The sequence below is a fragment of the Antechinus flavipes genome, chromosome 4, assembly GCF_016432865.1.
Source record: "Antechinus flavipes isolate AdamAnt ecotype Samford, QLD, Australia chromosome 4, AdamAnt_v2, whole genome shotgun sequence".
In the NCBI taxonomy this organism is placed as follows: domain Eukaryota; kingdom Metazoa; phylum Chordata; class Mammalia; order Dasyuromorphia; family Dasyuridae; genus Antechinus; species Antechinus flavipes.
Genome location: NC_067401.1, coordinates 359,796,964 through 359,819,984, shown reverse-complemented (window position 1 = coordinate 359,819,984; position 23,021 = coordinate 359,796,964). Strand labels below are relative to the sequence as shown.

At 31.8% G+C, this 23,021-nt stretch overlaps 1 protein-coding gene across 21 annotated transcripts in view; it reads right to left on the bottom strand.

Moving 5' to 3' along the window:
- Window positions 1-23,021, bottom strand: part of AFDN (afadin, adherens junction formation factor) — a 161,876-nt gene that overhangs the window by 48,607 nt on the left and 90,248 nt on the right. For 15 of the 21 annotated variants that reach the window (XM_051998112.1, XM_051998126.1, XM_051998115.1 and 12 more), the window contains 12 exons: window positions 22,919-22,988; window positions 20,318-20,436; window positions 15,217-15,278; window positions 14,927-15,132; window positions 13,002-13,022; window positions 12,108-12,253; window positions 10,381-10,475; window positions 9,301-9,566; window positions 7,733-7,876; window positions 6,612-6,810; window positions 1,560-1,663; window positions 286-372 (listed from right to left, as the gene is read on the bottom strand). In XM_051998112.1, coding sequence (XP_051854072.1) covers window positions 286-372; window positions 1,560-1,663; window positions 6,612-6,810; window positions 7,733-7,876; window positions 9,301-9,566; window positions 10,381-10,475; window positions 12,108-12,253; window positions 13,002-13,022; window positions 14,927-15,132; window positions 15,217-15,278; window positions 20,318-20,436; window positions 22,919-22,988 — 1,519 coding nt within the window. The remainder of the gene's footprint in view (window positions 1-285; window positions 373-1,559; window positions 1,664-6,611; window positions 6,811-7,732; window positions 7,877-9,300; window positions 9,567-10,380; window positions 10,476-12,107; window positions 12,254-13,001; window positions 13,023-14,926; window positions 15,133-15,216; window positions 15,279-20,317; window positions 20,437-22,918; window positions 22,989-23,021) is intronic. The other 6 variants (XM_051998116.1, XM_051998129.1, XM_051998128.1 and 3 more) reach the window with 1 other exon arrangement.

Below are 23,021 nucleotides of genomic sequence, written 5' to 3'. Positions count from 1 at the left end.
CTACTATGTACAATCAAATGTTGGATACATTTTATCCATTACTGGATCAATTTCATTGGGTCACTTGCAATGTCTAAAATGTAACATATAGGATGATTAAATCTATTGGAGTGCAGTAGTTTCATTCAGTTAATGCCAATTCTTTCCTCTTCCACCACTATTCATGCCACTCCTAACACCATTCAACATATATTTTCCCTACAGACTCTGAAATCCTTTCATAGGCATTAAATCTTATTCACTAGTGAATAAAGTTTCAAGAATGTATTAACTTTGTTTTCCTACCTTTGCAGCAACGATGCTAAGACCCATTCCATTTTGCTTCTTAAGTGTCACAGTGATTATTTCTGGTTCTTTTCTTAGAGGCTGTGTCTAAAGGAAAGCAGATAAGTAAATTTTTTCGCTATATGGTAATATTTCAAAACTGCAAGCAAACTGCCAGAAATGCTTAGCCATATTCCGAGATAAATGGAAAGGGAAAAAAAAGTAAGAGAAAGATAACAAAAGGCATAAATCACTGAAGACAATCAATATTTTAAGTGTATTAGATAAATGGACAGTGATAATTACAAAGTATTTGCAAACCATAACCATAAAGAGGTATCTAGCTACTAAAAGCTTACTTAAATCACCTCAATTTAAACACAAAATTCTATTTCTTCTTTGACAGTTTTCATTCTAATTAATACTTCCCAAATTTTTTTTCTTAAATACAGATTATTTATCCCTTAATACGTAAAAATGTAAAGTCTTACACTTGAGTTAAAGAAATATGATTTGAAAAGTATAAGAAACAGGAGGTATGACTGGATAATAATTTGCAAGAAAATAGATTTGAAGTTTTAATAAAACACAAGCTCAATATGAATTAGTAGTGTGATAAGGAGGGTAAAAACGTAAAGCAACTACATTAAATATAGCTTGTATAGCTTCCAGGAAGAGAAGATGGTTCCATTGATGTTTACCTCAGCGTTCAAGGGCATTAATAAGATGGAAAGCATTCAGGAAAGAAACAAGAATAGGGGAAGAGGGATTGAATTTATGTCAAATGTCAGCTGGTAGAATTGGACATGTTTAGTATAGAAAAAAAAAAGCAACTTAGTGAATCTGATAGCCTTTAAGTGTTCAAAAGCATGCTACAGAAGAGATGAAATTTGCTTTGTTTGGGTCTACAAATGAGAAGCAAAAGCAATGGTGGAGGTTATAAAAGAGCAAATTTAGGTTAGATATAAGCAAAAACTTCCATTTCAAGCTATCCAAAAGTATAATGGACAATCCAGGAGATTATAATAGTGCTCTATATAAGCATATTTTTCTGTTTAAAAGGAGAATATGAAATATACATATGGTGATAAACAAAGGCAAATTCATATCCCAAAAAGGTGCTTTAAAAACTCGTAGTATTAAAAGAGCTATTCTAACGTGATTGTAGTAGTCATCTACTGATCTCTATCAAAAGCATACTAACTTTTTATGAGAAATGATTTTTATGTATTTCTCAATCCTGGGGACATATATTCTCCTGTATAGTTGTATATATGCTACCTAAAAATACTTGCCAGTTCAGTGTTCTCCCGCATAAAATGACTTTCATAATCTGCTCCTTCAAAGTATATCGTCCAAGTGCCCGGTGAACGTGGATGAGGCAATAATCTACAGAACCCTAAAAGGGGAAAAACAGATTAGGAAAAAAAAAAAAAAATGAAGACACATGACCCTTACTGAGAGTCAAGTAATCATATTCTTATGTAGCAATATTTCATCTTTTTTTATTCTCTGTCTTCCTTTTAAGAAAAGGATTATTGGCAGACTCAAAATCAGATGCTGTACTTTAGTTAAATTTACAAAATTAATGAAGTATACATAATTCATTATTTGGGAGGAAGGGGAGAAAGACTAAATCTATTTGGAAAAATCTAAGTTATCTTCTTCCGTCAAAGACTAATAATATAAAAAGTTGTTAATTACTCATTGAATTTACAGCAATTCTGAATTCTCTGGAAAGAAAAATTTGCTATAAAATAATAAACATTAAAGGACAACAATTCTGATTCTTTCTAAGCAGTAAAGTAACTATAAGGCATCATTCCTTAGGCTTTGTAGTATGTAAAGTGGTACTTTTCTAACAAGTCTTGATTTTTTTTCCCCAGGTTGCAGAGGTATTTTTTAAACCTGTTTTTTCCCCTTTTATTAAAGCTTTTTATTTTTCAAAATATATGCACATAACAATATTCAACATCAGCCCATTCAAAATCTTGTGTTGCAATTTCCCTCCCTTTCTCCTGGCAAGTAATCTATGTTAAACATGGTAGAAATATGTTGAACCCAATATATGCATACATATTTATACAATTATCTTGCTGCACAAGAAAAATCAAATCAAACCAGAAAGAAAATGAGAAGCAAAATAAAATGCAAGCAAATAACAAGAAAAAGAGCAAAAATGCTATGTTGTGAACCAAACTCAGATCCCACAATCCTCTCTGGGTGTAGATGGATGTCTTCATCATTAAACAACTGGAACTGGTCTGAGTCATCTCACTGGTGAAGAAAGCCACATCCATCAGAACTGATCATCATATAATCTTGTTGTTACTATATATAATGATCTCCTGATTCTGTTCATGTCACTTAGCAGATTTTTTTTTAATCAGAAAATAAATCTCTTCCAAAAAACAAGTGATAATTAACAAGAAAAACTATGAAGAGAAATATATTCATTTAAAATGAAGGACAATAAATCTAACCATAGCAAAATATTTTACGTTTTCACAATTATAACTAGAGAAGCTCCTCAGAAATTACTTAGTATTTGCTCATAGATTTTTCCTAAAATAATATATAAATTTTGGTTCTCCCTTCTTTTAAGAAAGTTACCATATTACCAAGTTTATTTAAAATGTACTTTATGAGGCCTCATTTCCAAAATATATAGACAATTGACTCTAATTTATAAGAAATCAAACCATTCTCCAATTGATAAATGGTCAAAGGATATGAACAGACAATTCTCAGAAGAAGAAATTGAAACTATTTATAGACATATGAAAATATGCTCCATATCATTATTAATCAGAGAAATGCAAATGAAGACAACTCTGAGATACCACTACACACCTGTCAGATTGGCTAGAGTGACAGGGAAAGATAATGAGGAATGTTGGAGGGGATGTGGGAAAACAGGGACACTGATACATTGTTGGTGGAATTGTGAACACACCCAGCCATTCTGGAGAGCAATTTGGAACTATGCTCAAAAAGTTATCAAACTGTGCATACCCTTTGATCCAGCAGTGTTTCTACTGGGTTTATACCCCAAAGAGATACTAAAGAAGGGAAAGGGACCTGTATGTGCCAAAATGTTTGTGGCAGCCCTGTTTGTAGTGGCTAGAAGCTGGAAAATGAATGGATGCCCGTCAATTGGAGAATGGTTGAGTAAACTGTGGTATATGAACATTATACAATATTATTGTTCTGTAAGGAATGACCAGCAGGATGAATACAGAGAGGACTGGCGAGACTTACATGAACTGATGCTGAGTGAAATGAGCAGAACCAGGAGATCATTATATACCTCAACAATGATACTGTTTGAGGATGTATTCTGATGGAAGTGGATCTCTTCAATAAAGAGAGCTAATTCAGTTTCAATTGATCAAAGATGGGCAGAAGCAGCTATACCCACAGAGAGAACACTGGGAGATGAATATAAACTGCTTGCATTTTTGTTTTTCTTCCCGGATTATTTATACCTTCTGAATTCAATTCTCCCTGTGCAACAAGAAAACTGTTCGGTTCTGCACACGTATATTGTATCCAGGATATACTGTAACCTATTCAACATGTAAAGGATTGCTTGCCATCTTGGGGAGGGGGTGGAGGGAAGGAGGGGAAAAATCAGAACAGAAGTGAATGCAAGGGATAATGTTGTAAAAAATTACCCTGGCATGAGTTCTATCAATAAAAAGTTATTTAAAAAAAAAATAAATAAAATGTACTTTATGTAATTGGAAAATATTATTTCTGTGGCATTTAATAAAATGTAACGTCATCATGACAGGACTTAAGACAACTATATGGGCAAATATACTTGTATTTTACATGGTTAACGACTGCATTTGTATGATAAGTCTGCACTTGTTTTTTTTTATATCAAAATAGAGCACAACTGTAAAAGGAATATGTTTATGAAGAACTGGGTGTTAAGAAATATAAACAATGTCACAAAAAAAAAATCTAATCTGTTAGCCTTTCAAACCTCTGTACAACAACTTATACATTTCTTATTGTTTATCACATAAAAAAATAGTCTAGTGATACCAACAAAGAACATGTTTTTTTCATCATGTCATAAGATATTCAGGAGAGCTGATGGATAAATAATGAAGAAAATTTACTTAAGTCAGAGTTTCCATATTTCTCATTGGCTATACCATCATGAAACTACTTATATTTTCAGTGTGATCAAGTTATCAAATGTGATACTTATTTAAATAAAAGAAATAGGGGATGTGAAATGTGATTTTTTTCTATGCTGAAAGCATGATGGATTATTTACAAATAGCTTAACTAATTTTATGATGCTTTTGAAAATAATTCCCATCTCTAGGAGAAAAGCATTATATTCTCTAGGTAAAGAATATATTTATGAAATAAAGTAGTATTTCATTTTGGTGAGATGAATTAATTGCAATGGATTAGATCGGAAGAAAAAAATCTGAAAATATGCATACTTAATAAAAATCATTTTAAGGGAGATATATTAGTTAAAAGATAACCTATAGTTTTAAAGTTTCTTTTAAAACATTATTTATTCCTCTATTAATTCAATTTGTTTTAGACATCACCATTTAACATTTTTTAACATCCAATTCTTCAAAAATTGTATTCTATCACTGTGCTGATTACCTGTTTATGAGGTCCAATCTACAAGATTGTTAATATTCAAAGAATAATTCTTCATTTATGGACATGAAGTTACTGATGCACATATATTCTAAGATTTTTTTGCAGCTGCAGTTTATCCATACAAACAATCCATAATATTAACAATATAATTTTAAGTCTAGCTGTCTATATTCAACTGCAAGGTGGCAGAACAGAGTCCAGATGAAATCTAATGGGATATAACAAATGTAATTTTGCTACATAAAAACCAATATTTGACACTGGTTTTACTTGCAATGTTATGTACTTTCACAAATATTTATGCAAGAAACTATTTGCTAGGGCCTACAGATATAAAGATACAAATCAATAAACATTTTTAAATTATCAGAACTAAATTGGATGCACTGGAGGATTCAATGATAAAATAAAACCGTCTTTACCCTCAAGCAGCCTATGATTTAATCAAAGAAACTAGTCATGTATATAAAAACAAATATCAACACAAATTAAACTACCACACATTTAAAGAAAACTTATATTGTAAGGATAACCATTTTGCCTTTGATCTACTGTAGGTTGGAAAAAATGATCATTAATACTACTAGAGCTTAATGTAAATTAAAAATCAAAGAACTTTGAATTATGGCAATGTTTTGGACCAATGGTTAAATTTTAGGGATCTATGAACTTGAAACTGGGTTGGGGGGGAGGGATACTTTTTTATTTTCACTAACTTCTAACTGAAATTTAGCCTCTCCTTCAATTAAAACATGTTATTCTGAGGAATCCATAGGAATCTATAGTGACAAAAGGATCAAGACACTAAATACTAAAAAAAAAGTTAATAAATGTTTGTTTTAGGTAGCAATCCATATGGGTTATTACCTCATGTGTTTTAGAATAGCAGCTTCACTTTAATTACATAATATCCTGATTTATTAGTCTATGAATCCTACCATTTAAAAAAAGCTATTGCTTAATGTCTAAAATATGCTAAAAATCCAGAGTTGCCCAATGTCTAATCAACTAATTTTAAACTTAATTACCAAGGATAATTAAGATCAAAGCACTAAAAAGTTAAAAAGGAATTCATGTAGCATTCACTCAGAAACATAAAACAGCTATCACAATAAAGTACAAATGAGAAGGACTTATTTCTAACAATAGGAAATAAAACACATGTAGGAAAACAAAATGTATAATTTCAAAATAAGGGAGTTATGTGGTAATTTTATTAAAGATCAAAATATGAGAAAAGAAAGGCAAAATAGGTCCTTCATGTCATTCTAAACAAAAATAATCTTTCACAACATAATAAATTCACAACAAAAGCAAACATTAAGAGTGAATACTTTCTGACAATTGTGGATACAGCCTCATAGAGTAGGATCTGGAAAGGTCCTCAGTACAAGTCCAACTCCTGCATTTCACAGATGAGAAAATTGGGGCCAAAGTGAGATTAAGTGATTTACCCATGGTCCTTACAAGTGGCATCAGAACCCAGGGCTTCTGACCACATAGGCAGTACTCGTTTTGATGTACTACCAATATCAAAAGACTTGTGGTTGTCCAATCATATGTAACTCTGTGACTCCATGGGCTTTGGCAGGCCAGGTTCCTCTATCCTCCATTATCTCTCAAAGTCTATCCAAGTTCATGTTTGTTGATACTTTAGCTAATAGATACTAGCTAGATATAAACAATATTGAGTATTCATTTACCTCTCTGACACAGTGGATCTAAAAATTCCTGTAACCCGTTTGGAACATTTCGGACAACATCACAAGAATAGCCATCTTCTGGCAGAAGAAAAGGTAGCTGAAGATCAGGATCTTCTTCTAATTGTACTTCTCTCCCATCACTACGTGCTAATTCATCAGCTGTATTTTCAGCAACAGCTACTACATTTTCTATGAGATCCTAAATGGAGAATAAGCAAACAAAGTCAGGAAGAAACACTTAAGAGGTCACTTTCAATGTGATCAAGTTATCAAATGTGATACTTATTTAAATAAAATAGGGAATGTGAAATGATTTTTTTCTATGTTGAAAGCATGATGGATTATTTACAAATAGCTTAACTAATTTTATGATGCTTGTGAAAATAATTCTCATCTCTAGGAGAAAAGCATTATATTCTCTAGGTAAAGAATATATTTATAGTTTAAAATGTGAAATTTTTGTAACAAAACTAAAATTTTAGTCAAATACTATTTTTATAAAACTTTTTTACATATATACAGGAGAGAATAGACACTATTAAAATTAGGCTAATGTGCTAAAATTCTTTATAGTTACGTTTTATAATATCCAAAGATTTGCAACTGACAGTGAGGGGGGAAACAGAGCAAAAGAATTTTAGATTTTTTAATCTGGTTACAAACCATACTGCAAATGAATTAATGCATTAACATTACAAAAAGGCATTTTTAAATTCTGAAAATGAAACACCTTTTCATCCTTTTAAAAAAAAATTAGAAATTGTTTCTAATAGAAGTCCTTGATTTTGGCTGTGGATACTATTGTAGCAACCATTTGTACATATATACATACATATATGCACATGCGCGCACATACACACACACACACACACACACAGAGCTACTTTATATTTTCATACAAAAATATATATTCCAAATTATTCTGAAGGTATGTTCCAACTCTTAAAAAAATCCAAGACTGAAGTTATTAGGTCATGTAATTTCAGTGGATCTAAAAGATGAAACATTTCTTAAATTATTTTTTCCAATAAAATTAAGCATCATATAATACTTTATTCCAGTAGCGCAAATCCATTTAAAAAAATTTATATTCTGCAAGAAATATGGCAAGATTAACTTACTGATGGGATAAAAGGTTCATCTGGTGCACAGTGGTAATTTTGTAATAAGGCTTGAAGTTGTAATGAATTCAGCTTAAAGCAGGTACTGTTAATATTTGGAATATCCTCAGGTGAATACTTATCCATGGTAAGTAATGTGGTTGCCTGAATAGCAAGAGATTTTTTTTCATTGTTATCTAGATTTATAGTATAAATCATTATCAGAGTAAAGGTATAAAATGATATATTAGGTAAAGAACTGGCCTCAAAATCATAATAACTCTGTAAGATTTATTATAATTTATAAAATCAATGGCTATCTACATTGATAAAGGAGGTTTCCTTGTCAGAAAAAGATCCTTACACCAATGAAATCAAAGATCTGTACCCTATCCTAAATTCCAAATTAAAAAAAAAATTCTAGGTTAATTTGAATAGTAGGAAAGAACAGTCTGAGTAAATTAATATTTTTAATTTAAAGATTTTTGAAAAAGATTTATAATTTCATTACCTCTAATAAGAAGGCTCCTTTAGTCTAAAAAGTATAATGAATAGGTCTTTAAGAGCCCATTTAAACAAAGTTCTCATAGATTATGAAGTAGGATTTCAAGTTTTTAAACACTCTTTTACTTAAGTAATTAAATATTTCCTCTGTAATCTGCCTTTTATTTATTAAATCTTCTCCTCCTTTTTAATTTAAACTAAGTTATCCCAGCCTCTAAAATGCTCCCAAATCCTCCATTAGTAAATTCATAAATTAAATGTTATTACCTAGAACATAATTTTATAACCATTTGAATCAAGGAAACAGCACAAGAAATATCAACTTATACATTAACTCGTCCAATTTAAGATTTTTTCACTTTACACTCATCAATATACCTGATAAACCTCTTTGTCTTTACATTTAAAATGAAAGGTTGAGAAATTCAGAAAATATAAAAGATTCAATATATACACTATCAAAAAGTTTTTCTCAGTTTAAGTAACTTGGAATGCCCTGAATTTTTGTCTAGTTATTAATGTGATCTCTTTGATGTTTAAGTCCTTTCCTCATAGCAGTTCAAAGCCAAGAGAATAATTTCTTTCAGTGATCTACAACATGGCTTCTCAAACATTTTCCACTCCTGACCCTTTTTTGCCCAAGAAATTTTTATGCAATCCCATTCCAAATCTGAGCTAAGATGTTCTGAATATGCAATGCAAAATTCAATGTTCAAGAACCAAGGGTGTGGTGAAGGTGAAAGATACAACATATGAGGCCAGAAACACTTTGAATTCATCATGCATTTGATTTTCAATTAATTTTAAGTCATTGCATTCAGAAACATTTTATTGTTCCCAAACTTTATGGGAAACCCACATTCAGTTACCTAACTCATGTGGGGCTATGATCTACAAGAAGCTTTGACCTACAAGAAACCCTGAGAGATTTTTCCATTCTATAAAAATCTTCTAATATTAAAAATCACTTAAACAAAAGACATAAATGAAAATTTTAAATGGCAAGAGTTCTTTTAGCACACAATCCTATGCAGTTTCTCCCTCCCTGAGAGCTACAAAAAGCACTCTGAATTCCACCATTTTACCTGTACAATTCTGCTGAGATGGCAGTCAGCAGCGAGCTCTAGGCCTTGTTTTTCTGCCCATGCCTCGATATGCCCCAACTGCTGACGGATAATGGCTCCCCAGTAATGAGAACACAACCCTGAATCTGGGTCAGTAACAAGTCTGTTAAACAGCCACATATTAATAAAATGAAATAGTTGAGAGAAGAGTTGAATCGTCAGGGCAGCATTTACTCTACATCTTCGCAATAATGACATAGCTCCAGTGAGTGTGTGCAAAACATCATCTGTTCATAAATATAAAAACACAAAATAGATGTCATGAATGAATCTTTCAGGAAAAGAATTCAGAAATAATATAAACTCGGAAAATGTCGATCAAAGCACTGGTTAACTCCAGTGCAGTCCCCCAGACCTCTACATTTAGTCTAATTTATAAAACTATAGTCACCCAAATATCTTAATTAAGACCTGTATTTTACTTCAAGAATCTGTGGTTTTGTCCATGTAGGAACTCCCTTCATTTTGGGTGATGCAAAATTAGATGATTCTTTCAATGAGTTGTTAAAAAAAAAAAATTCAAATTTGGTGGTCAAACTTCAGTCCACATGACAAACAACATCTGAAAATGGAACCTCTGCTTCTAGCTTGCTAAGAATTACTGAAGCTTGGGGCAGCATGTCAGGAGGACCTCAGTTCAAATCTGGTCTCAGACACTTACTACTTCCTAGCTGTGTGACCCAGGGCAGGTCATTTAACCCCAATTGCCTCAGGAAAAAAACAATTTACTGAAGGTTGTGATTTACTGCAATAGTCTCTGAAAACTCAAGTTCGCCTCCAAACAAATATTAAGGCATTGAAGTGGTCAACCAAAAAGGAAAATTATTCATAAGCATTTTTTTAAAAGTTCAAAATATCTGAAGACCTGACTGCAAAAACAGTTTTCTACATTCACTATTTAATTCAAATCCAGACAAATGCATATTATACTTTTTATCTATTTCAGAGATATTTACAACATAGGTGTTAAGCAAACTGAAAATCATAAATTTGTAAAGGGATAGCAAGAATACTATTTTTCAAAAAAGTCAGTATTCTAACCTATTTTAGGTCTTTGTAGACTGTTTTCTTCAGGATCATCCAGAAAGGCTGGCATGTAGTTATTAAGTTCTGATTGAAGACAATGAACCAAATATCTGAAAAATTATACATATTTTAATACTGTACATAATAAGGATAATAAGTCACGTTGGAACTTAAAATACAAACATAAATAAATGGATTTTACAAACTATAAGATCAAAATCTGTTTTTTATAAAATCTGCCCTCCCTCCCCTTCTTGTCCCTTCCCCAAACATCATTCATTTTTAGGTGAGAAGAAAATGATTATGCACAGAAATAGGCAGGCATGGGTAAGCTGTGATTATCCTTTACTCAACTCAACCCTCTCTTCACCTTCCATAAAAGAAAACAGTATCTTCTCATTTTCCAAGTTTTCCAACGGTCTCCTAATTCTACCCTCCTAATACAACTGAAAATGCTTTCTTCAAGTTACTAATGATCTCTTAATTCCAATATCAGACAATACTTTCTCAACTTTTATCCTTCTTGAACTTTCTATAAGCATTTGACAGTATGGATCATTTTTTTTTTCTGTTTCCCATTTCATTCTTTCTTATCTAGTTTTAAATAACAGTAAGGTTACAATGTGAAGGCAAGAGTTAGACTGTTCCCTTTGCTGCAGAGAGCAGAAACAGGAGCAATGGGTCCAAGTCTCAGAAAGGACTGATCTGGTAAATGGGAAGGAAAACTTAACAATAACCATTGTTCAAAGACCTCCTGAGAGATCTTTATATTATCCCTATATTATTATAGAGATATTATATTTTCCCTGTGTCTTCTCTCCTTGACTCTTCATTTTTTTTAGTGACATATCCAATAAATTGTTGAATAAGTTTATATCTACTCCCCAACACCTCTTTCATCTGTTCCCTTCTCTACTCACAAAGGGTCTGGACCTTTTGTTTCCTAATTGGTTTTCTGGCTTCAATTCTTTTTAATGTCCAATCTATCTTCTACAAAAAATATACATAAATAAAATCTTAAGGTCAAAGGAAAAACTGGCCTTGGAGTCAAAAGTCTTAGACTAAAGTCCTTCCAAAGATTTATTAGCTGCACGACTAACAAGACCTTTTACCTCTCAGTGCCCCAGACAAATCTAAGACTACAGTTATCTGTAACCACATTAAAAGGTTAGAAGCGTAGCAATGCTGTGATCTGGAAAATCCACATAAAAACTTTTGGCCCTCTCTTGTCTTGGAGAAGCCTCAATTATTATGATATTAATAGATAAAATATGTTGATATCATATAATATCATATTATACTTTATGCACTTCGAAGTTTCTAAATGTTTTCTGTATCAGTTAGTCTTTATCTGTCATGTGCTGCTTTCACAAGCAAATTTCCCATTTAATTTCTTATGCTGATCTGTGATATAACTGAATCCAAGATGGGAAAGTTGAGACATGGAAGGAATATCTCTATTAGTTTCAGAACAGTTGCTAGTCTAGAGTGGACAAGACGAGGCATTTTGTCAATAAGAGTTCCCAATACTGATGAACTCATAGCCTGGCATAAATAAACAAGCCTGTTTTCCCCAATATCTGTATTTTTGCTTTCCTTGATATATGCCTTAAAGTGTGTTGAGTACATGTGTATTTAATATCTATGCTGTAATACATTTGAAAATAAAGAAACATAAATAAAATACTAAATTTGACACTTTATTAGTAAAAGTTATGGGGTAAAAAATTTCTTGATCTTACTTGAATGCCATTTGAACCAAGTGTGCTAAAATATCCTGGGCATCCAGAGTGATTCGGCTGAGATCACGGTCCTGCTTAATGAAGTTGAGTAATTCTGATGCATTTGCCATCCAAAAGGCAAGTGCTCCTGCAATATTCTTCTGCTTCTGTAAATAGAACAAATATAAGTAGAGAGAGAACAAAAATTTTCTTATCCCACCAAAAGAAAAAAAGAAGGGTAAGGGATAAGTGCTACTTATAAAGCTTTTAAAGATAGACCAGTACCTTTCCCATTCCACTAATAATTCAGATACCAGATATTTGCAGATAAATTTGATTTTATTAATCAATGAAAAGTATGCAATTTTTTTTTAACACTTCAAAAGTTATGTTTTAACACAATTATATAATTTCTGGATTGCTGTCACTATGGGGCTATTCTTTTGCATAGTACAATGCCAGGTTTACCTTTATGCACTATCTGGTGATCTGTTTGTGCCCACGCATGGGTTCTCTATTACCCACCACCACCCTGATACTTCCAGTTACTGGTTTTGACACCATGCAACTCAGTATCAAGTACTGATCTATCTCCCCATCTCCCGACCACATATGCCAGGCCAGGCAACCTTAGATGAGATCCAAAGATAGGAACCAAAGATAAACAATAAAGATAAGAAAAAGAACTTTGGTCATTTCATATCCACATTGAAGTGCATTAAGCAGAAATTATGGAATGCTGATAAAAAGTTGCACAGTCAAAAAAGGATTTTAGTACTGCATGTTCCAGTTGCTGAATGAGTGTTATGAACTGTTCAGTCCAGCTGTTGTAGTATTGTATTTTGATATGGAAGCAGCATGAGAAACTCAGCTAAGCCAACATAGCTAGGATCAATTCCCAGCAGTATATCCTACCTGATCAACCTGGTCTACCTCCTGGAGAAAAACAGACGAAGGGAAATCAAGCAGAACGAGAGAAAGAAACTTGTAAACAATCATGATAAGTTTTAAAAAATCAAAACACTAATATGAAGGTGCAACATAAAGACAAAACACTTTATGCTCAGTTATTCCCAAATTACAATGTCACCTGTGGTTTGGAGCAGCTGAGCAAGTACATGCTGTCAATAGTTTATTTTAGGCACTTAGTACCATAACAATGAAGTGAATGGTAAATCTGGAGAACAAATAATTGATGATGAACACATATTAAGTCTTGCAATTAACACTCATTAAAGAAAATATTGTTGAAAAAGTTTTTCCACAAATCCATAATGTGGAAAGACAAATTCATTTAATCCACCTGTGCAAGTATGCCTTAATTTGACAGAAGATTGCTTAATTCTAAAGAAAATGACAAATGAGAAAGACAATAAATGACTATTTAAAGAAATGACAATAAGGATGAATTTGAAATATATACAAACTAAAAATAAATACTATAGCAAAAATTCAATTTTAAAATTTCCAAAAAGATAAACTTCAAATGGCAGACACAAAAATTTCAAAACAATTGATATGCTATGAGCAGACATTTTTTAGTTGTTGCTTTGCTAATTCCATTTGTGGAACATGAACTGAAGATCCAAAAAAAAGGTTATTGTGGTTTTTTTATCATAATTTTATTTTTTCAGTTTAAAATGCATAGTGAAAAAAAAAGCCGTCAGTAGAGCTTCTTGCTCTGAAGTGAACTTTAGACAATATGAAAGGAACTGGAGACAAGCAATGGGTTAAAGTTTAAAAAAAAAAAAAAAAAAAAAAGCAAAATCACATTTACTAAAAAAAAAAAGTTGAAAAAGAATGCTATGATAACCAAGTGAAATCGCTACTTAAAAAAAATTTTTTTTCCCAGGTTCAGGTAAGGAAATTATCAGCCAACAAATCTAGACCACATTTTTAAAACTATCTTCTACTCTTAAAATTTAAACATGCTTAAAATCAGAAAACTACAAATAGGAATCAAAGATCCCAGGTCAAATCTCATTCTCTAGGGGATAAAAATCAATTTGGTGACTATTTCTAAACATTTTAGTTGTTACCCTCTTAATTGAAATATTAACATCTGTGAGTTTGATTAAAATCACCTAGGTAAGGAATTCAAATAAATTCAAATTACTGTGCTGGAAAAACAAGTGTGGAATTATATCATATGCTACCAATATAACTTGTAATGATTCATGATGCTTTACATAGTATATGAGCCAGTCCTATGCTGAGAATGTGAAGAACATTGATGTCAACTTTACAAACTAAGTCTGTATACTGTCAATTTGTTTAATTATAAATTTCAAAACTTAAAAATGCAACTGTCCTGTAGATTCAAGCACATTTGAGTTACTACACAACTTAAAACATTGTGTTCACTGTATATGGGATATTTAAACAATTAAAGAAATCTTAACAAAGCTATCTTTTTTGTTTCTAGTGTTTCTCAGTTGTTAAAAATTACTTAATGAAAGAATTTACATATAAATTATAGCTTAGGATAAGGAGGGAGTGGAGGGGAGATTTGCTATACCCAATCCCTCTTTCAAGCATGGAGGTAAAGGAAAAGATAGGAACCTGACAAAATAGTATCAATAAGTAAAAGACCATCTTTATTTAGCACAACTGTGAACTCAGAATTTAGCTATTAAATTAAAAAAACCTTTGTTTCTTAATTGTGGGAGACAGAATGAAAGAATAAGAAGAAAAATTTCTCTTACTTTAAAAATTATACAGTTAACTCAGAGAAAACTAGGTATACTACTTTGTACCCTTGTAACTTTTCCCAAAAACAATCTTAAAAGATTCCTTCAAAAGGAAAAAGAAATGCCTACATACATCAGGTTGACACCCACCTGAATAACTCCTTCCATCATGCTCACCATCTTGTTAACTATGGCAATGACTTTATGGGTACGCTCTGTAGGGCTGATTTCAGGTCTGTATTGATTTGACAGTACATACCGACATGCCATATATAACACATATGTAGGTGATAGTTTAAAATGCACTGTAGAACTATTCGTATAATTTATAATAGCTGATAAAAATGAATCTTCAGCTGTGAAAAGATTAAAAAATGAATATCAAAAGGAGGAAAGTGGAACAATTAATACAAGTAAACTGGGAATTTCAAAATACTTACAACTTTCCCTGAATTCTATACTTGCAGGCAGTATTAATTCAGGACCAGGGGCATCCTGAGTTCTAAAGGAAGAAAGCAGATATTCAACAAACCAATGCACATAATTAAAATCAATATCATTATTAAACAAAGTAGATTTCTTGAGTGGTTTCACATGAATTCCTATACATTTGTTCAAAGTTGAGAAAAACAGTAATAGCTTTCATTTGTAGCTTATTCAAAAACTGCAGTAATAAGAGTCTAAAGTTATCTCTTATTACTTTTATTCATGGAAGTTTCATCCAAGTTATACAGTAATGGCATAATATCAAAAGGTCATAGAAGAGACCTGAAACATGCTTTTCCATTATTGATGAACACTTCTTATAAAGTATAGGGATGAAGAAGGCTTGCACCTGCCACATTTGTGGCTCAAGTAACAATTAACAGCCAATAATAAAGACTGGGGGATGGGAGATGAACCACGTTTTGAAACTGATTGAGAAAAATGCATTTACATAAAATCAAAAGTTTATGTGTAAAGTCAAAGCATTGAGACTTTTCCCCTTTACTAAGCAGTACATTTTTGTTTCCTAAAAAACACTGATGAATTTGTTTCTTTTCCTTCGTGTATGGATGGTTTAGACTCTCTCTTAATGGAGAGAGAAAGAAACATTAAGATGAATTCTCCTTCTCACCACCCAAAAACACTGTTATCTAGAACTTTGAATTAAATGTGTTTCAGGAAGCCTTCTTTAAAGTGGTGTCTCTCTCAATAACCCATTAGCTCATAAAAAATTATCTTGATTGTTGTTTGTCCTTTGTTCTTAAAGAGAATCATGACATCAGGAGTTGATTCCATGACATGCAAGTGAATTGGATTTAAATGAAGGATGGTTGTGCAAAGTCACCTGCCTCACTTTCTCCTTGCAAAGCCATCTTGGGTCCAGTGGCCAGATGTAGATCAGGGAGACTAGAGATGGCCCTGGATGCCCTGTTAGCTGATTTGCTGCTCTTAGGAAATAGTTCTTTAATCATAATAAAACTATGATGACAAAGATGCACATGCACACACATACACACAAAATTTTTGAGGAGAAAGAAAAACTCCTATGATTTAGTTGGAATTGAAGTTCACCCTAATTGTACTTTTTAAGCACATTTAATAGCTCATACAGATTCATCTAGAGAAATAAACAGTAAATAAATAATACTATGGGGGAAGAGAACAGTGTAGAATCCTTTTAAAATTAATACTTAAAATATATTCTAAGATTCTAACAAATTCTTGCTCTGGAATTTTCACATAGTAAACTGTCCTGCAAATAATATAATATTATACAATGATATATATACTTTGTTTACCACAACTCTCCTACCAGCTACACTAACTTTAGAAAAGATTTGTAATGACCAAACTAATGCACTATCAATACCTACAAGTCCTTCAACATTTGTGACAAAAATTTAACTATGCCATTGATTGAGCATATTTTATTTCAAAAAGCTAATAGCTTTAAAATTCTAGTCAAGTTGACAAGTCAGAAGAAAAAAAAATTAAGGTGCAATTTCTAAAGCTCTAAATTATTAAGTAATGCAAATTGACAATTAAAACCTGGCTAAAAATCAGATAATACAAAATTCAATGACTCATATCAAAAGGAAAGAAAATGTCAAATGGATAGATGTTAACCTTGTAACCAGAAAGACCAAGGCTCAAGCCCTACCTTGGACAATTAACTAGATAGTTAGGTACCCAGAAGCTACTTAACCCCTCAATGCAAGTTAACTAAGACTATAAACTGTAATAGAGTTGTTTTATCACAACAACAATGGCAAAAATGTCTACAATAGTTTCTATCACCAATTTAATCACAAACATGTAATATTATCACTGATCGCCATCCTCCAAAAACAAACAAAAAACAAAAACAAAAAAGTCTATACTAAAATGAAAACAAGAATTTAAAAACCAGAGATATTAAATACTGCTTCAAAGAAGCCAATGACCCCTTTACAAATTCAGCAAAGTATTAAAGTGCCATGAGTATCAATAGAAAAATTTTTCGTTATTTAGACAGACATTTTCACAATTCAATTATTTAAAGAAGTGATTAGTTTTGGTAGTGACATTAAAACTGAAAATTAAGGAAAAAAAGCATTTAAATTTACCAATGAATAGATTAACTAAACAACTGTGAGCACTAAAATATTTTTACTTTGATTTATAGCTTCATGTTCAAAGATTGCAAACTAGAAATGACCTTCAAGTCTAATTCAACCTTTTCATTTTATAAAGAGAAGCCCAGAAATTTATTCAAAATACCAAATATAGTGATGGGTAAGGGTCTGAAACTAGGTCTCCTAGTTTTTCATTATTAAAAAGGTTTAGTCAAAAATAACATTTTCATTCTCTCTACCCCAAAAGAATTGAAATCCTTTTTTGTACATCACAAAAGACAGTGATATGTTAGGTCTTCCACCAATTTTAACATTGATTTTTAACAACAAAAAGCAATAAAAAATGGTGGAAAAGGGGTAGATCAAGAAAAAGAGAATGAATACTCTAAATATGTCGTTACCACTATTAATTTACCTAAATAAAAGTCTCCTTAATTTTAAAATGTCATTGAATTTCATTCAAATCTTTAGTTTTTGCTTTTAATTTTATTATGATCCAACACACCCTTTACAGAATATTAGTATATTAAATAAGTTTTATTAATGCCTTTTTTTTTGTATATGGGTCATTTCTAGAACTATCTGCCATTTCAATACTAACACTGCCCTCACTGGAGCCTCTTATTAAGTAAAAAAACCATTTAAGCCAAAACATCAGATACAATGACCTCATATGACAATATCTAAGTTTTTCCCAGAGAATCTTTCCTACATTTCTGCTAAGAAGGAATTATACTTTTTTATCAGTTTCCCTAGGCAACTGTTGGTTTTTCATTTGTGCTAAGTTCATGCCTCTTAGTTTATTGACAAGATGAATATAACTTATCTATTTTAAAAAATTATTTCAACCAAATCACCACATTTGGGGAAAAACTGGCACTACAAGTAATGATCAAAATACTTACTTGAACATGCAATTAATTAAATGCATGCTACTTACAACTGCACATTTTCTAAGAGTTATTAATGTTAAATTTGGCAAAATGGAAAGAATTTAAATACTCCATGAAGGAAAAGCTAGGGCACTCATCAACAAAATTATTAAAGAGGTGATTAAAAAAGAAATTATATAGTCTCGTGCCAATGATTTGAAATCTCAAACAAAAAATAAACATTTTTTAAAAGGCTTTTAAGATTTCTTTGTTTTGTTGTTTAAAAGGAATTGGTGATTAAAATAAATATCAATCACCAACTATATATTACATAGAGAGCAAATAAGTATGTCTGTGAGTATACATACTTATATATATTATATACAAAGAGCAAAAGAAATGAACAAAAAAGAAAAATGTTAATCGTGATAGCTACAATTTGGGGAGTGGGGGAAACCAGACTCCAAAATTCAATTTCTCTATACTATATAAATGTGATACAAATAGGAGGTTTTACTTCTGACTAGATTTAAAAGGCTATTATTTTATATTAACACTTGCCTAATGATATTTACATTTCTATGCAGCAACTCTTAGTATCTTCTTTTATTAATATTACGAATAATCAATAGATATTTCTACTGAGAATTTTATCAATCTGGACATGTTATTTTATCATACTTATAAAACAAAACAAAACAAAAAATCAAAGAAAAATCAATTTAAATGCTGGAAGGGACTTCTGAGATCCTTAATCCAAACCTCTCATTTCACAAATAAAAAAAACCTAACAGTAAAATTGTGAAATATTCCATATAAAAGTAAACTGGAATAATAAAGTACAAAGGACTTATAAGATCCCAAGGGAATCTAATAATTTGTTTACTTTCAGATTCCTACACAATCATCTTGCAATCTGCAGCTCCCTCTACTGGGAGATGAGAAATTGAAATGCAGCTTCATCTTCTGGCACTGACTTGTGACCTTGGGCAAGTCACTCATTTCAACACACTCTCTGCATATGCCAAAAGGACATGATGAAAACATGTGGTTAAATGTCATTAACCAAATGATGACTGCCTGCCATAAAGAATAAAGGAACCATAAACATTTACACAGCATTCATATAACAGATTATTCACTTAAAATAGATTTGTAAGCTTCTTTTGGGTAAGGGGCAAAACTCACTCTTTACCATTACCTATTAATTACTGATAAGGGGAGCTCAATGTATTGAATGAATGAATACCTGCTACTCTGTTTCTGGCTAGAATCATCCACAGCTCTTGGAGTAGGAATGCTGCAGTTTATAACTAATCAGTATTCGAAATCCACACCCTCTAATCCAACTGTTATGTTTAAGGTATTCTCTTTTCAATAAAAAAAATTATACATATGTATATACACACATATATATAAAATTTTCATATCACACTGAAATAGTATTTTACCCTCTTAATCAGGCTGTCAAAAATGTTTTAGAAATTAAAAGGAAAGAAATAACAAAAGAATTAAGCCTTTGGTTCATGAAATGAGACATCTGCAGTACTAGATTTAAAAAAAAAAAAGCCTGCAATTCCATGTCATTCTAGTTCATGCTAGAAGGCATATCATACTGACAATATGATTTAATCAGAAGTTGTTAGCAAAGGCTAATTTTTTAAATAAAAATTCAGTTTCACAATTTCACAAATTAAAAGATTTTTCAGTTCACTAGATTGGTTCTGAATAAATATTTTTCTCTATGAATAAACACTGCAGGATTTTGACTTCATAAATGGAATCATGTTAATAACACCTATACAGAATAACCCTTAAGAATGGCATTAATACTAAATGTGAATTTTTGGATTCACTTTATTCATTAAGAAAGTAATTATTATATCAGAGGGATTTCAGCTCTAGCAGAATGAATGGAGAGTTCTCACAAGAAACACTGTCTTTTAACATTTAATGGAGGGGAAGAAAAAAAGGTAAAGAAATCTCTCTGAACTCAAATCTCAAGCCTTTCTGGAATAAAGAATTGTTCGCTTCTTTAGTAAATATAATGGGCTATATAAATTACCTACCTGCTGTCTTGTCTTCTATAGTCCTGTTGTTGCTCTACTCTAATCATTGGCTTCACCATCCCTCGTTCTGCTGTGCTCGATGTTGATGATATCCTGTCGCTGTCCAGTCTGGTGGTACTCTAAGTCAAAGAGGAAAACAAGAGTGAGTTTAACAGACCACGCAGACCAACCAAGCTTTGTGTTCATCATTAGGAGTAAAGAATTGATTCAAGGCTGCCAAAAGGGGAAGGACAAGGGAAGGAATGCAGAGGTAGGGAATGCAGACCAGAAAAATAATACAGCAATGCAGCAGGTGTTCTGACCACAGTGACAGGACATATCTAAGAGCACACTAGCCATTCAAAACATAATAAAACAACTTGCTGCAGCTCCTGACCAAATGCTACCAGGAATTTTAAAGCCCCAAGACCTACTCTTTTATGCAAAATATTAAAAGCAGGGCTATTATTTTCCCCAATGAGTAGATGACTCTGGCCATACTTTTCTAAAAGAAATGTGTTGTGTGTGTGTGCATGTGTGTGTGTGTATTTTTAAAATCAAGGAATATCCTGCCAGATATGTGCAATTATATATAGGGTACTTAGCTGTTTTTCTTTAGAGGGCTTCAAAAATCCTGCTAACTAAGGCTCAGGGCACTAACCTGTATTTAGTACTACTTAGTACTAAAATTGGGTCTTCCCAGCCTTATTTTATGTCCTTAAATAAATACAGGGAAAATACAGTTTTTGTTAAAACTGTATGCCTAAGAAGCAGGATTTGACTAAACAAATTTCGTACATTTAAATGTTACCATAAAACACACTTTTAATGACAATATCAGAGAATTAAATGTATTAATAAAATGTTGCAAATCTTAGTAGGGTATCACATTTTGGAGCCAGACAAATAAACAAACCCTTATGATAGACATGCATTATTATTACAAAAAAAACCCCAAAAAACAATAATATTACATCCAATTCAAGTTTATTATGCATCTTCTATTCAGTTAAGTGAGCTATAGGTATAGTGTCAAAACCTAAATTATAAATTTAAAATTAAACCAAATAAAAACATCACCACACCACTTAAATAGGACATAAAATGTACTGGAAATGGCAGCCCTTCCATATCTTAATGGTGCGGTCTTAGACAACCAGAATCATTAGGGACTCACTCAGTTTCACTCTCCCCGTTCTGATATCACAACAGCGGTGGGATAGGGTGGCACTTGAACGGGAAGGTAAGAGAGGATGAATATATGATGGAGGCTAGATTCAGGAGTTATTATTTATGAAATATGGAGACAATATTTAGCTACCAAGATTTATCCAAATTTATAATAAAATTTACAATTTACTACAAGCCTTAGGCTCAGACATCTTTTATACCACTTACTCTGCTCTAGGGTTAGTTTCCATTCTTTCTTGTATTAAGAATACAAGTAACTGCTAAATCAATTTAGAAATAAACCTGAAGGCAAAAATTTTAATAGCATAGCATCCTGATATTTATACCACTAAAAACAAAACATTGTCAGAGGATCATATTAGATAAAGCAAAAAACTTACAACTCATTTTTCTAGAAAACTTTAGTGAATTTATTTGAATACAAAAATGACTTATTAAGAATAGCATTATGGCAAGAAGACATCAAATCTTAACAATAATATTTAATACAAACAATAAAATTCTCTTTGGATAGTCTGTTGGAGAGTAAGACAAATATGAAAAGCATTTGTTAGGTGTAGTTCTGTTTTAGGGAGTAAAAATTGACAAAGGATGGAGAATTATGTTTTAAAAATGATTTCATATAATTTTTGGTTTAAATCTGAACTTAAGGGTTCAAAAAAATAAAGTTATCTGCCTCCTTGAACTCAAAGTGTTTTTGCAAAATGGTTTTTTAATAGTATATCAACAAAGGAAATGATCACCAATTCCACTTATTTGTAATTACATATTACAAAACAAATTTCTCATATATCTATAACTATGAAAGAGATAGCTAATTTTAGCTACATATGTAATAGTATATCATAGCTTTTTCTACAAAGGGAAATTTCTACAAAGAGGGAAAAGAAGATTCAGAGAACATTCCTGAGATGTACTAGAGTAACTCTCCTGGCCAAATGAAAGTCAATTACAATGCTGCACAATATTGGGAATGCCATCTGTTTAACACTGCAGATTAAATTTATTCTTACCCCTGTGGTAAGTCATAGAACAGAACTGCAAGATGGTCCCTTATACAGAGATAAGACAACATTTTCTTAATCTTACAGATACCATGAACTGTTGTTGTTATTTTTGGCAGGAAACCTCTTGGCATTTCAGCTTTGATATATCAATAAGTTCTATGCCAAAGGAACAGATAGAGGCTTCCAAATCAGGGTAGCCCTTCTATACATGTAGGTCATATGACTACAGAAGTCACTTAACTTCTCCCGGCTTCTGGCTCTAAGACTAAATTGCAGAACATCTACAGACATGTATTGGTTAACTACACCAATGAAATCCTAAATCCAGGAAAAAACAACAACAAAGTCTTGCACAAAAAGCTTAATTGTCTCAACAGTTTAATTTTGGACAAATGCATCACTGTACTGTTAGATACTCAGTTACCTTGCTGGTAGGTATTGCTGTTCCACTATGAATATCTCCTTCCAAATCAAAGGTTGTCTCCTGGACAATTCTGGAGAGGGAAATTAAAAATCCACATGTATTA